Source organism: Tyto alba, unplaced genomic scaffold (genome assembly GCF_018691265.1).
Source record: "Tyto alba isolate M040663 unplaced genomic scaffold, T.alba_DEE_v4.0 Super-Scaffold_8, whole genome shotgun sequence".
NCBI classification, from domain to species: domain Eukaryota; kingdom Metazoa; phylum Chordata; class Aves; order Strigiformes; family Tytonidae; genus Tyto; species Tyto alba.
In genome coordinates this window covers 6402744-6419360 of record NW_024881329.1, presented here as the reverse complement: position 1 = coordinate 6419360, position 16617 = coordinate 6402744, and the positions used below count along the sequence as shown (strand labels likewise).

General features: G+C 34.8%; 1 protein-coding gene across 6 annotated transcripts in view; it reads right to left on the bottom strand.

Annotated features, from left to right (window-relative positions):
• Positions 1–16617, bottom strand: part of SOX6 (SRY-box transcription factor 6) — a 337003-nt gene that overhangs the window by 161649 nt on the left and 158737 nt on the right. For all 6 annotated transcript variants that reach the window (XM_032984902.2, XM_042784521.1, XM_042784522.1 and 3 more), the window contains one exon: positions 12816–12905. In XM_032984902.2, the coding sequence (XP_032840793.1) occupies positions 12816–12905 (90 nt within the window). The remainder of the gene's footprint in view (positions 1–12815; positions 12906–16617) is intronic.

Below are 16617 nucleotides of genomic sequence, written 5' to 3'. Positions count from 1 at the left end.
ATTTGATGATTTTTAAATTAACATTTGTTTTCTTTGTATGGGAACTCATACCAATGGGTCAACCAACTGTCCTTCCTTAATGTAAAAGTAGTTTCATTTACTTTTTTGATGTGCAACACCAGCTAACAGACATGAGAACCTGGATCTGTGTGAAGGTCTATACACACAGGCTTAGGGCTGACACGTTTCAGTCAAAACCTTAAGCTGCTCACTTTGAGTTTCACATAAATAAAAACCTTAGCACAAAAAAAAGTTTTCAACTGCATCCTTACAGCTAACTTCTAACATATAACCATCAGTACATTATCATAATTTCAGGGTAACAAAATAAACAGAGTCATAAATGGAAATATTGTTGAAGAACATGCTGAAGGACATGAAGTATTAAGATACCACTTTCTAGAACCAATCAGCACCCTGGTAACTTCAGAGTAGCAAGGACTGCATTCACTTACAAATTTTCAAATTCCTCCTTGGAGCTCTTCCATTATTGGATTAATATGTAATAGCAAAGGTTGGATTTTTCTGCTCTGGTATACCTTAAATACTCTGCATTTAGGGGATCTCAGAAGCTTGCAGTAAAGCTAAGCTTGCAGTTAGCTTTCAGTTATATCATGGACTCAACATGCACAGACAAAAGTCCATATAGGATGATCAGCTTGCATAAGAGGATGAACAAATACTGATCTGAGATGTAAACACAATACAGAAAACGCATTTATAAGACAACACACGCACACTCATTCACATTTCTTTTCCTATGCAAAAAAAGTAAAGATTTTTACTAACTCAACTACTCAGTATTGCTTTATGTATTAATTCAGTGTACATACTTCAAAAGGAGTGACTTTCTCCGTTGCTTAACCAACTGCACAACTCTCTGCTATGACATAGTTAAAGCTGACAAAAAAGAGCAGTACTGTAAAAGCCTGAATAGGTATGCATGGCAAAATCATTACCTAGTTTACCAACCAGCCTAATTCTCACAGGATCATTTAATCAGAACCTATCTTCTAGCATTCAGTCAAGAACATTAAACAAATATCATATATCTAGAGTTCATGAACCACAGAAAACTAACTCTTTCAGAACTCCAACGCAAAATGGCATGTTAGTTTTGTTTTAAAAAAACCCGACACACCTCTCAGAGATTGTTAAGAACCACCACAGAAACTGAGTCTATAAATGTTAACATTTCAGATAGTAGCTGCAGCGTTCTCCTTTTACAGATCATGCTACAAGTGCTAGCGAGGGACTATTGCAAGCAACACTCTTCTTCGTGAAGACTATTTCACTAAAACAAGTTAAACAATGGTCTCCCTAACTTCCAGACTTGAACTTTATATTAATTTCAATGTGTTTAATGCATTCAAACATTTTACACAGGCATAGCTGTCATAATGTAAATTTCTTATTGCAGATTCATCTGACATGCAATTAACACCTATATTTTGTCATGGGTGATTTTCTGCGTATTACCATAGCCCTTTTCAGTAGTTGTAACTATAATTCAGAAAAGTGTTTTTCTCGGTGTTTGTTAGCATTATGCACACGGAAAGAAAGGAGCAGGAAGAGGTGAAGTGAGAGTAGAGACCTACCTACCTGTGAAGTTAACTAAACTTTAGCTATGTGTGGAGATGGACTATGATTTTTCTAGGTCAGCAGAGGGAGAAATATCACTATGGCCTGCTCATATCCAGTTCTTAGCACCAAGTGTTCATATTTGTCTGATGGTGGGATTTGTTATCTGAGTATGTAGAAAGACCCAAAGTGCCTTTGTCAATCACTGTTATCTTGAAAAGTGGCAGACCGTAACCTGATAGGCTAAAGTATTTCTTTTTAGAAAAATCCTTACATTTCAGAAGAAGTGGGTACCCCATCTGAACTCTGAGAGACCCAAAATTACAGTATAAAACCCTTAGGAGGTAAAGAAAACAACAACAAAAGAGAGAAGAGTGTTAATTTATGAATACATCCTGAAGTAGGAACTCTCTATTCACTACAGCCCCTAAAAGAAAATCCAGTCATCCAGTACCTGTTGCAGAATCTCAGCAATATGTAGGCAAATGGATCCTGACACCAGTGCAAAGCAGTAAAGGTAAAAAGTCCTTTCAGTTACAAGTTAAAAGGAATGCTATGATTTTTAATGAATCTGAAAAAACAAACCACAGAACAGTTATGCCCATTTTATTTTCTTTACCTTCCTTAGTAAACCTCTGTTTGTATTTCTTTGATGTTACCAATCAAAACTTGAAGTCCCTGTAAGCCTTCCCACATTTAGAAAAACTTAAATTGTACAAACCTACATAAAGTGTCTGTATACACTGCACTGACTTTTGAAATCCTGCAACTTGAGTATACCACCTGCATTTCAACAGTAGATTTTGTTCTAATATCTGAAATAAGACTCTATTCCAGCTTCCACAGAGAATTACAATTGTCTAGTAAACAGTTACATCGTCGAGAATTACAATTGTCTAGTAAACAGTTACATCGGCGATCAAATCCCGTAACTAAATTTCAAAGTACGGTGAACCGTGTCCATAAATAATTTTCTGATCTCAAGTGTTAGAACTGTGATCTTATTTCAACAGAACACAATAGGGGCATATATCAATCTACAGTATTTCCAAGTCAAAACAAATGCAGAAGATGTATCTTCACATATAGTAGTATGTTTTAAAATGTCGGAAATGTCAACAACTTACATACTTTCATATTATCCCTAATTAATACAAATTGCATTTAATTTCACATTTAGTAAAACATATTGCTGCCCAAAATAAGGACTATAATTTTTATCAGCAATTATTATTACTGATGTATCAACACAATTATTTAAATTCAATTTATATAGAGACAGAAACCATGGAAGCATTTACAGTTTTTGTGCCCTCTGTGCTTCTTCCCTAATTTTTGTGGCTTGGAGCTCCTCCAGATGCTGTGTCTGACTTTGTGGTTTTGTATTTGAGATCCCATCTCCTGATTCATGGCATTCCTTGATTGACAAACAGATTTAGGTACGAAAACAGTTACCTGTATATAACCTGTGTCTGACAGCTGCACTGCTCAGTCTTCCACTCATGGTGAAACTACTGTTTCATATTTTACCCCTTTCTTGGGTCTCTGAGTCATTGTACTTACTGAGCTTTTCAATAACTGGTGACATATGTGATCTCTACACTGCAAGCTGCACTTCAGACTCAGAGGATTTTCCCATTTTCCCTCCCCCTTCATAAACTAAATTATTTAAAAAACAACACAGGGTTTTGTATTTCTAAACTGATGTGCCTCCTAATTGAATGCAGAACACTTTCAAACTATTTCCCATTAGAGGCTCACTTTTTTCTGATTTTAATGCACAGTATAATACCTTCATTGGCAGATTAAAATTGTTTGACTAGAAGTAAAACCTACTATTATATGCTTTTTTAGCAGTTTCATGTTGTATAATCTAGGATGAATTATGTAAAACATACCAAACAGGATACTCTACAAGCTGCTACTTGCATGTTGCAAACAATCACAGTTTCACTGACAGACTGGGACTTAGCATCTTAAAATTCCTGTGGAAATCAAGTGCATTTTAAGTACTGGGTTTGATTATTTAATCAGACAACTTGCATTTTGCCCTGGCTAATTTGGAAGGCTGATAATATTTTACTCATAAAATAATTGTGCACCTGTTGTGATGGAAACCTATTCAAACAAATCTTAATAGACATGAGGTTTCATTCCCAACATGAGTGTGTTAGCCTCTCATTACTGCTATCTACGGGGCAACACATTTTAAACAGCCATTGATCAGGTTTTAGCTTAATCTTGTATAACTCTTAAAGAACATTTATGACAACATGAATAACGCTAATTCATATCGATACAATCCAAGGTAAATATTAGGATATGTGGGTCAAACTAACAAACTAAAGAAAAAAGGGTAAAACAAAATATGTATATAACAGGATTTCAGTGTGAAAGCTAATGACAAAGAACTGTTACTTATCAAGCTGTGTGGGTATAAATCTATTAATCTTAATAACACAGAGGGTAATATCTATGATGAGCTCATGGAATCAGGACAGGCTACATCCTTAATAGATTTCTATTTCTGTTTCCTCTGTTTAGACAAGTTTCCTATGGAAACTGTTTCAATATAGCACTCTCTATTTACTTTAGAATTTGTATATTCATATTAATTAATGAGACTTCATCCTTTTAGTGTTTTTGAGAATTTTCTCTATCAGTAAATCATGGCAGAACCACCAAAATTTGGAGGGAGGGGAAAAGAGAGAAATTATTTACTTTAATCCAAAATAAATAGACATTTAAAATAAATAAAATAAAAGAGACAGAAGGGAGACAGTGAATTGAGACCTTCACCTACCAAGTAAGGGGGTGGTATGATGAATGACCTGATTGGAGCAAGGGGATCCCGATTAGTCTGAAATCACTTTAATGTTGGCAGGAGGAGGTGAAAACCAGGAAAATGAGCCTAGTTTGGCTAGATCTGCCCTTTGGCAGAAAACTGTCAGATGTTATTGGTCAGATCTGAAGTGAGGTGACACAGTTAGACAAATCAAGACCTCTTGAAAAAAAAACCTGATAGTTAACCTCTTCCAAAGGGTCAACTTGTCTAGAGAGAACAAGGACAATGATTCTCGTATTTCTCCTTCTATTCCTCATTGAGTTTAGGCTTTTGAGACAGTGGCTGTGTCAGGTTGTACATTATGTTCTTGCTATTCCCAGTTGCATGTGAGTTTCCCAAAAGTGCTCGTACTTCTTTTTTTTCTCAGTACTAATGCTATGTCCCCTAAGTTTTACAGATGACATTTCAGATCCACCTCTGGGTTCACAGTTTGTAAAGTTCCCAGTAAGGTATTTTTATGTATCTCTTGAGCAAAAAACTCTGATATCTTTGATATCGTCAGGATGCTCTCATTACCACACAACACCCACACATCAAGACCCCATTTCAAGACAGACTCCCTTTTCAGAAAGGGAGTTTAAAACCAATTGAGGCAAAAAGGATTGCCACACAGGTTCTCATTAATCAGTACCAAAGTTTGATGTTGCTCAGAATAGGGATATTTTGTGTAAAAGCTTTTTTTTTTTCAAATTAACTACAGGGAAGGGAGATGAGAGTGACCAAAGTGCAGAACAGATTTCACATAAGGAATAAATAAATATATTTTTACTTTTCAACCTGGAGGAGAGACAACTGAATGTAGTGTAATAGAGAAGATGAGCAAGGAACACCCATTCCCTGTCCATTATAATACAAGATTTAGGGGACACCTACAAGGTACTAGGTTCAAATATACAGCATATTGTTAACTGCTGAGCTTTTCCCCACAGACTTTCTAGTTGTCTATTAAAGGGTTCAAAAGCGATTGGACATGTTCATAAATGATAATTCTATCAAGCGCCATTAAACCGGAATGTACCACCTCTGAATCAAGAAGCCCGTTAATCACATTTTGTGGGAAATTGGAAGAGTATTTTGAGGAAATACTACTGTATGTTTGCCCTTTCCTTACACCATTCCCCAGGTTGCCTAGTATCCATAGAGACAGAACACTACAGGATAGTATGCTCTTTATATCTGACACTATGAAACTCCTGTAACAAAAGATTGATAAAGTACAGCTACAGGTTTCCACAGGATCCAAATCAATCAGAAAATTTCAGTCCTTTCAGTGCTGTGCCTATATGCATCTTTCTAGAAAAATGCTTACATTCATTAATTTGTTAGAACTTGACTTTATATGTCTATAGCAACAAAAAGCCAAAAGCACTGAAGCATGATGAAACACAAGAAATGGAGCTTCTACTCTTGTTTTAGCAATGCGAACTCCTACATATGCACTTGCTTTTTCATATGAAGTTGTATACTTGTCTTCAGTAGGAGTTTATTTTGCTAAAGGTAAGCAACTTCATTGGAGACTAAGCTGGGACTTGAATCAAAAGGAAATTTGCCGCTGACATCCAGAGTCTGAAGAGAAGGTCTTAAATTCCAAGTAGTGATAGGCTTCTTCAACAAGAAGCCTTTCAACTACAGATAAAGACTGTAACAAAACAACCCACCAACAGAAGAAAATGGCAAATTTTCAAAGAAAAAAGTGAAGAAAACCTACTTGGACTTTTTAGTTTATATTCAATCCTTTTTCTGCTAAAAAAATAAATGATAGCTGAAAATAGAGTCACAAAATGGTTTGGGTTGGAAGGGGCCTTCAAGATCACCTAGTCCCACCTCCCTTCTATGGGCAGGGACTCCTTCCCCCAGCCCAGGGTGCTCCCAGCCCCGTCCAACCTGGGCTTGAACCCTCCCAGGGAGGGGGCAGCCACAGCTGCTCTGGGCACCCTGGGCCAGAGCCTCACCACTCTCATCATTAGCATCATTATCCCCCTTATTCCTTTTTCTCATAAATAGCTGATACTATGTCTTAGTACACTGCTTGGGACACGGTTCCACAGAACACAGCATATAAATTAGCTCTCCCATTAATTTCAGTGTAGTACAGGGTTCATATACTTAGCCTTGAATTGTTAAGCTTAGAAATATACAGTGGTAAGGTAAAAAATCTATAGATATATGTGATTGCAGTAAGTAACAAATTCATTGTGTGCCTGGAAATATATGGCAGGCATCCTGGTTGATATTATTTATAAAATGTATTCAACAATATGGCGAACTTGATTTATGTGAAAGGTTGATTGTAGTGTAATTTATAGTTGTGGAGTTTTAAGAACTAGCAGTGGTAATAGTCATTAACTTTTAACATTAGAAGCAGGCATGATTGTGATAGGTGTCACTGAAATATGACCCTCTGACCAAGAGATCAGAACAAAAATGTTTACTTTTTTTTTTTTTTCCCACTAAGTACAGATTCAATCCTGCCAAGACTTACATGTACATAATTTAAATAATAGCACTATGTACAGTGAGCAGTTCCATTCATTTCCACAGAAGTACCCCCTGTCTGTACAGTTTAGGGTATGTCTATTTAAATCCAGAATCTGGAGAGAAAAGTATTTCATATCAAAAAAAGTCAAGATGATATAAGACCGCATAGTTTAATGTCGTTCATACTTGTGATTAGTCTAACTAATTATATTGGTATCTTAATCATAATGAATAGATACAATGGGACATGGTAAGTTTAACCAAAATATTTTTATTTTGGAATCCATTACCTTCTTCAAGCAAATCAGACTAAAAGGTATGCAAACACTGACTATTGAAAGTGCTTATGAAATATTCAATCATTCAGGAAGTTATACTTAATTTAGAAGGTCAGGTTAGACCTGAAAATGTAGCTTTTGTAACACATTGCACAAAATGCTAATGACTTGAGAAATGGCAAAACAAAAATCTCTCTCTGATTTGAAGACATACAACATAAAGCTAAACATATCACTTCATCGGATCATGGTAATAAATACATTATGAGAAACCTTTATAGCCTGTGGTATATTGCTAATCAGGACCAATTTCTTAAAGATTTGGATGTAGGGGTTCTGGGTTGCATTGTTTTGTTATGTTTTGTTAGATGCTTTCATTGGTTTCACTAATTGGAACCAGTTGATCCTTTTTCCTGTGTATTGATTTTTTAAATCCTAGCAGTTAACAATGATTCTAATGTATCATAACACTTTAGACCTTAATCATATAGTGGGGCTTTTGCTTGTAGCTTTTGTTTGAGTTTTAATTAAGAAGACCTTGTGTCTCAAAGCCTGAGCTGAGTTTTTAATTGCTAGAATGTATATCACACAGACTTCAAAAGAAATAAAATATGTTTATAACAGAGATCACAAAGGAGAGCTTTGAAATGTCTATAGCCATACGAAGTGACATAATTAAAAACCTCTGAGTGCCTCTGTGATATAAGACTTATATATATTTATTTATACATATTTATAAGTCAGACTGTTATATACCCTTAGAATTCATGAAAAAGAAATCTCAGCAATTATACTGAGAAATAATTACTGTAAATTCAGACTACAGTGTTGGTCAGGGCTACAGGAAAACATCAGATTTATTTTCCTCAAAATGGTCTTCACATTTGATATAGTGCACCAAGAAACACCCAAAAGCTTATCTGTGAAGACAAATTTTATAAAATGGAAGCAAAAATAGCATTTAAAAATGTTTTGTAAATCATGCATATTTTAGGAAAAAATTTAATTCACTGTAAAAACACAGAAACCATAACTTTCTCGGGGATTCATTCATGCAGAACTCTGTCCAAGACTATTCCAGAAATGGATAGTGTTAAATTACTAGATTCAAACAGTTGTGCCTCACTGTTCTCTTCCAGTCATTAGTGCACACACAAAAAAACGTTTCTAGAAAACACCTCTTTCTACCTCTTCTGTGTTCTGATACCAAGGTCAAATATAATTTTCAATACTGTTTATGGTGTATCTTACAAGGAGACTATCAAGTGGGTGAAGTTGCATCATTTTGCTAAATTCAACATTTCCTAGGAAACAGGAATGCTGCCTCCCACCTATCCAAATATTTTGAGGCTATTAAATGTCTACATGTCACATGAAATAGGAGTTTTAGACTCTTTTTAATAAAGTAGCAAATATAAAAGGGGAAGGAATTAGCATGGGAAACATAATGTAAACACTCTTCTGTATTGGATAAAGCTATGGACATCAATCACTATCCTTCCCAAAATAGAGTATACTGTACAAAGACAGCATGTGACATTCAAGTCACAATGCCTATAAATATAGATAGTTCCAGTTGTAAACACCACCAATGGAAGCCAGAGAACTAACCTGCAGCACAGTAGCCGGTGACCCAGGAGTCACTCTTCTATAAGACTGCTAGACCAATTCTGACCCTTTCACGATAACACCATTGCTTAAGTTACTTAAAGACTGACCTTTCTTATTTGATCTTCAAAGACCCTGCATGCTGAGAAAGACCATTGCGGGCTATTTCAGTAGGACAACTGCCTGATGCATGCAAGACTATGCTATTCCAGAGATTTATATTTGGAACAGAAACAGAAAACTTAAAACAGACTCTGTATAGTGATAAATGATGCTACTCTGCCTAGCTGTGGCTGCTGAAGAAAAACTAGATAACTAAGCAACAGAAATACATGCAGCGAGGGAGGGTGAGGACAGAACTCTGTGCACCCAAATACTTGGAAATTTAGAGAAGAGACCTCCATCACTTTGTGTGTTCAAATACATGATAACAAAAATCAGAATGGAAAGTATTCCCTGGTCCTAATTTTTATACAAAAAACAGCACCGCAAAAGCTGGGCATAAGCCTAACAAATTGCTTGTATACATTAAGTAAATGTATTTGCATGCACACACTGGCAAACAGCATACCATCAAATGATTTGCATAGGCAGCTGTGGGGTTTTTTCCAGGTGAGCAGGTCATTTAACTCAGCTCAACTGCTTCATAGACCTTTGAAAATTTGACCTATGTGTTTCATTTATAAACATATCAAATGAACAAGCAGACGTATTTAACCACTGGAATTTGGCCACAAAGCATTCTGCCAAATACTCCTCTGAGTTTCATGCAACCTCCCTGAAGTCAATGGTTTGTTTGGCTGGAATTCAAAGAAGAATCGGGACCATTATCAATAACTGAAATCCTAATAAAGAAACTCAGAAAACGCAGTTTTACAAATGAAGCACAGTATACAAGACCAATTGTGAACAGGAACAATCACACTCAGAGAAAAAATAAACAATTCACTGTTTGTTACTTTTGTATTGGCTTCTGTTGTTTGAATTAATAGACATAGTTCATAATTATATCCTGATTAACACTATTGTGTTCTAAATATAGAAGGTAAAGCAAGAAAATACCATTTTTATCTGTTTCTCTCAGCCAATTATCTTTTCTTCTCATCTATGTGCTTCCCAAACATGAATAGAAACAGTTTGTGTCAGTGGTACTTTTTTTTTTCCTGCTTTCATCCTTTTTTCTGGCACTGCTTCTTAGTGAACTGCCTTCCCACAACCAAGATGCTAGTCTTTCACTGAAGGGGGGAGGGTTGTAGTTGTGCAGACACAGAGGAAGAGTATGTGCTCAGGTTATCCTTAGCAAGAACGCCGCCTTCTCTCTAAAATAAACAACTCCCAGTAACAGTCAGTGCAAAGAGCAGTTCCCCACAGGACCACACCTCACTTTCGTATAATCAAGATTTTTGTCCCTAATGACCTCATTTATTTATTTTTACTTCACTGCTTCATGTCTTTAAGTTAGGCTCTCAGTAATACAGGCAGAAAGTCTACACAAAAGCCAAAAATATCAGCCTGTTAAATAAATTGATTCAGAATCTAATGGAAATTAAGGAAAAAGATATTTGACCTCCCAAAGACAACACATTTTCAAAAGTAGTTCTTTCAGACCTCAGCATGTCCACCCAGTTACCTAACTGGAAATTCATTCAGCAGTATGAAAATGAATTTATAATTTGGAAATCTACCACCTTGAACGTGGAAAAGTTGTTTGTTTTTTTTTTTTTAAGTATTCTTCTTTGGCAGATTAAAAATTCTCTCTGGTTCCCCTATTTTGCCTGATTTCCTTCTCATAATCTGGTTTTCATGCTGCTATGGTCTAGATTCTTGGCTTGTTTTTTTTTCTTTATGAGACAATTTGAGGCACACAAATGCTAATATGAGTTAATACCAGGCTATTAGATTGATAGTGATTTTATTAGCCAGGAGCTAACCAGCCTGAAGACAGTGGCTAGGCCACTGGCTTGGGAGCCCAAAGGAAAGGATTTCTGCTTCAGACCTGCCACTGCTCCTGCTATGTAACTCTGCACCTTGTTTTCTTCTTCTATAAAATGACATTAATGTCTTTGTCAAGAGGTTTGAGTATAGTAAATGTAATTCATGACATAACAGCAACCGTTATTTATCTCCCATGTTTGTGTATGGTTTTTTGTATTTTTGCTTGTTCATGAAAAATGATAAAAGCAGTTGCAGTAGCAAAGATTCAGTATTGTGTCTTGCTGGAAGTCAGCTAGTAGTGGAGAGGAATACTGCAGACATTAAGACCACTTAAGGATCAGTTTCTAGGGATGAGACACAGGAAGTAAGTTGTGAAAACTAACTGTCAACACAGAAATCTGGTGAGCCTAATCAGGTGATCCGTTTTGTACAGCTAATAGGCTATACCCCCCAGAAAATGTAGTTGAATGACTTGAAAATTATTCCAAATCAGAGTGAGAATGCTTTGTAAGTAGATGAGAAAAGGTTTAAGAGCAAGAACTCCATGCATTCACTCTGCAGTGAATATACACTAAGAAGAGGGACAGCATAGGTCCAGAAAAACAAACTTTTTTTTTTTTTTTAATAAATGAAAGCTCATGACAAAGCTTTTTGTGCCATATAAAAGAATAAAGAACATTATTCTGCATTGCTAGAGATCCCACCTCTTTTAATTTTGATTCACTATTAGCATTCAAGTAGTTTCTATTTTAAGACTAAGTAGCTATATCATGCAATTAATGGACAAACTAGCATTCAATGTTTTCCACACTATTAAGAGACAATACGGCTTTAAATAGAATGTGATTTGAAGACATAATTTTGTTGGATTTTATTACAGTCAATGTTAACATGTTCCTGTAAAATTGCATACTATATGTCTGCCACTGACATTACTATAAGATTTCTTACCTAATATATACGCATTGTCATAATTCTACCAAAAAAATCCAACAAGGGAATCCAGCAGATTTTGGTCCTGAATCAGCTGAAGGAACCAATTATAACTTGCTTATTAAAAAGAGCCAATCTTTCATCTGTTTGTATAATAAAAAAAACAAACCACCCTAATTTTCCCTGGTGTAAATGTAAAACCCTAAGCATCAGTTTTCATCAAATAGTATCTTTCTTTCTTTTTTTTTTTTTTCTTTTAACATTAGTAAAGATTTATTGATATGATCCACATGACTCTCTGTTTCCACATATTTGTAGTTGCAATATAATAAAATTACACAAATGAATAGAAATAAATCTTCGGTACCTTGTGTACTCCTCAAACATGCCTTATGACCCCTTCTCACAGCACAAAACCCCACCTTTTTAATTTGTTGCTTAATCAATAACACTGAATTTCTTCTTACTAAAAAAATCCATGGAAGAATTGATGGGTGGGGAAAAACACTTCAAGTTTTCTACACAGTATTTAATTGTCAGGAGAATTCCACTTTCGCTAGATTGCTGGTTCAACAAATCTTGGAAATACTGGAAAGTACTGTCTATATATGCAGTAAAACTTGCACTGATTTCAGCAGGTTCCAAATTTCATTTAGAGATGCTTTGTCTCTACAGGAATAGCATGAATATAAACAAATATTCTTTTCTTTCCTGATTTTGAATCAAAGATTTAGAACAGTAATCACACAATTACCCCCTTTTATAATCTGAAAGCAGTTTCTACGTATAGTTTCTGCAACTGGGAAGAAAAAGTACCAAGTACTAGTAACTCCATGTTTTCAAGATGTTTCTTCCTCTTCCTCTGGTCACAGAGATATATAGCAAATGTCAGTGAACTAATGTAATGAACCTGGTGTTTGTGATAACAACCTTGATACTGCTTATAACTGATTGTGAAATACTCCAATTTATTTATTTGGCAGATGCATGCATCAGCTCAAAGATAAACATTAAAAACCAGGGTGAGTTGACTGGAAAGAGGAAAGCACCCTTTAGGTATGATTGTTATTTCTGTTATAATTTCTGAACTTTAAAAAAATCATCAATCCCCTTTATAAAATATATGCAAACATTTAAAATTTGATCCAGCGAGATACCTTTAATTTCTCCAAGGAGATCACTTGTGTTTAATTTTTCCATCTTCTCCTTCCAGTCTTTAGAAAGTAGCTTTTCCATGCAGGATGAATCTATTTAAAAAAAAAAAAAAAAAAAAAAAAAAAGAAAGAGGAATTATCAAATATATTCTCACACATCAGGAAAACAGGTGCCACCCTTCATTTTAAAACTGTTCTCTCTGTTCTAGTTGGACCATAGTTTCAAGGGGAAATTAACTTGTAGCCAGACAGACTTCTTATTTAACTGCATTTTAAATCCAAAGTAATTCCACCGAGGTTAATGGAGTTACTATGGATTTAACAAGGGTCTAATTGAAAGAAAAACTTCATTCAGGATTTATGCATGCTAACTGCCAATTTACATGCATAGATTGCCAATGTATATACAAATTCTGTCTTTTTCATTTGAGAATGATTGTACACTCAAAATTATACATGAAGATTTAGAAGCTTTTTTTGGAAATTTGGCACACAGTGACATCTGAAACCCATTTTTATACCCATGTCAATGCAAAAGTTATTCATATAAAGTCTCCATGGAATTCATAAAAGCCCTCTTCATATTAGATGTTCACAGTATCAGAAATTTTCTCAGTACACTATAAACAACATGCAATGATTAGAGATAGGCTTTCATAATTTGAAGTTCAGAATACATTTCAAATCTTTGCCCCAATCTGGGAGGCCTTCTTTAGGCAAAACTGTCACTGAAGTCATTGCACTTAGGAGAAAGTAGAAGATTGGCCTTAGTAAGTTTCCTATGATCAGACCCTGATTCCGCTGGAAAATTTGATATTGAGTGTAACAGACTTCAACAAAATCTAAAGGTTTTTCAGTTCCTAAATTAAACTAATTGGCTCTGAAGTGTAAATTATACATAAGCTTTCAGGTAACTTACAAAAGGTAATTTTTAAAACGAATTCTTGTGGTTGATGTTGTGATCCAGAGTTTTATGACTTTAGGAACCACAGCTCAGATTTATAAATCATTATCACGGAAACATTACACACAATTTAACACTTCTTTTCCCTTCCCATTTAGTAATAATAGAATATCCATTAAACATTGTATATTCACTTTCATTGGTAGACAGATTCATCAACAATGTGCTAAACTCCTTGGAAACCCTTAGGCCCAGTTTAACAAGATATCAGAAACTTCATTTAAATGCAACTCTATTCCTAAAAAGAATATTTGCAAAGAGCCTTCATTATAAGACCACATGTCACTCCAGGTGATACTGAGCATGTTGTTTCTTTGTGCATACACTGGGAACAACCATACACCTTAACCTGTTAGAAACTCTCACAGCAAGCTGCCGTTTGGGTTAGGAGGAGATCAATTTACACAATGCTCTCTAAGTGACGAATAATATTCCAAATTTTAACAATATTTCTACTGATCCCAGTCCAGTCATTTATGAACTAACACTGGGGTGCACAAAGCGGCAGAATTCAGCCTAACATATCTTCCTCTAAATTACTGGTAGATTAAGGCCAAATCGTGGCTCAAATTCTCGTGTCATCAGTCCCATCAGAAGCACTCGCACCAGTGAAAACAAAAGCAAAAATTCCAGCTCAAGAATGGCGACACAGATCACTGCAATGCAATGGGTAACAGTTTGTTCCACCTCAGAGGATTATAAAAAATACTCAGAGGGAAGAAAACCATTCAAGAAGGTCACAGGAGGAGGAGTTAAAGATTTAGGGAGAAGTTTAAGGAAGAAAAAGGTCATATGGGCAATCATAGGTTGCAAGTAATTTCAGACTAAAAATTCACATTAGCATCACTCATTTGAAACAAACAAAGAAAGAAACAAACACACATCAAAAAAAAAAAAAAAAAGAAAAACAAACAAACAAACAAAAAACAGTTGAAAGCAAACCAAACTGTAACTACCAAAAGATCAAAGATCAGGTTTTAATTGCAACACATTTTCACCGTGTAAACCTCCGTGGAAAGACAACACAGCTCAAAATGTTTTTGAAGTAATATTTCAGTAGAAAAGCTAATTTATTTACTAATTATATCTTTCTGTGAAAGAGACAAAATTAAGGAGCTGTAAGTTGCAAAAGGCAATGTTAAAATACTTGTTATATAATAACAATTTACTTTTAACAATAACAGGCACTTATTACTTTTATGAGTTCTGGCCTGATAATAGAAGAATCAAGAAATAACCATCAATTATCAATAGAACATTATAATTTGTCCTTTTTTGTGATATCATCATTAGTTTAAAAAGATGTTTCCGTATTTCTCTCCTGCCAAAATTTCAGACCCCTCATCCCTGAAAAAAAAAAGAGCTGTAGAATTTTATTCAGAGTTTATAGATGTTTGCTATAAGTTATGTATTCTACTGCTTTTTAGCTATTTTCATCAAATTATACAAAGAAGGAAAAACATTACAATTTTTAAAAATTAAACAATTAGCATATCACAGGATTTGATAAAATATCTTCCTCAATAGTACTTGCTTTATTTCTTCCCTTACTGTTCTTAAGAACACCTATGTTTATCTGTAGTGTTGTTATATTACATAAGGGCAAAAACCATATTTCTAAAGACAGACTGAGAAAGAGCTGGAATGGAAAACAGGTCTATTTGTATTCCTTTTTTTGGATAATCACATTGCTAGTTACAGTTTTTATTTCTATAAATGACTGAAAAATTCCTTAAGAAACATTTCTTTAAACACTCCTATCTCATTCAAATTCTATGTTATAGCTCTGACCACACAATTTATAGCTACTGTTATTGGGAAGATTAGAAAAACACAAAATAAGCCTTTTAATAAACTTTTTTATAACACTGTAAAAATAGCTCTTTTGAAATTCCTGTAAATTTTCAATTAGCAGGTTTAATCTGTATGATTTTTAGAATTTAAAATAATGATGTGCTAAAGCTCTCTGGAGGTCCTCCACATTAGACACAAAACTAAACATAAAGGCTTATACTTGAAAGGCATGTCTCCCTTCAAGTTCTGTATTCTGTGTTCACAAACACACATTTTGAAAGGTTTGTGAATCAGAAAGGGATTTTTTTCTTCTTTCTCTACTGAAAATTAATTTCTACATACATATAAAATCTATAAAGATATCTTCTGACATCAGTAAAATGTCTTCATCCATATTGATTCATTTTCTGATTTGATTCATTATAGAAACAAAACATCGACTCAGAATCCAGCACTGAACATTGAAGAAGCCCGAATTCACATCTGCACTGCATCACTCCCTGCACTGAGGCTCTGCTTCAGCACCATTCCAAAACCTTGTGGATCCCGACATTTTCAAAATTCAGGGGTATTCTTGTTAAAGACAATTATAAAAGAAGCAAAGAAAGAAATTAGCATTTATACATTTTTAGCTCTTCTCACTGACTTTATAAACCACAGTTGGGTTTATGCTGCAAAGTAGCATATTTTGTACTGACACATAGAAGATCAAACTCGTGAAGTTGCACTGGAGCAATTTATTATATTAACAACACACAGCTTCTCATCCTTTATATTCTTCTCTTGTGAATTAGGAAAAAATTTCTTTCAAGGACAGAAAACAGGTTAAGTATAATTAGACTGAGATGACTAAATGAAATCATTGAGTATTATTTAATATCATGGTTTATTACATACTTGGTTAGCAATTTTAATTGTAGACTAAAGGAATTTAAAGTACTGTGAGAATCTTGTTAGACATGACAGTTCTGCAAAGGTGAATGAGAAGAGGATGTTAAAAGATAAATAAGCAAGGAAAAAAAAAAAAAAAAAGCCTAGGTGTTAGAT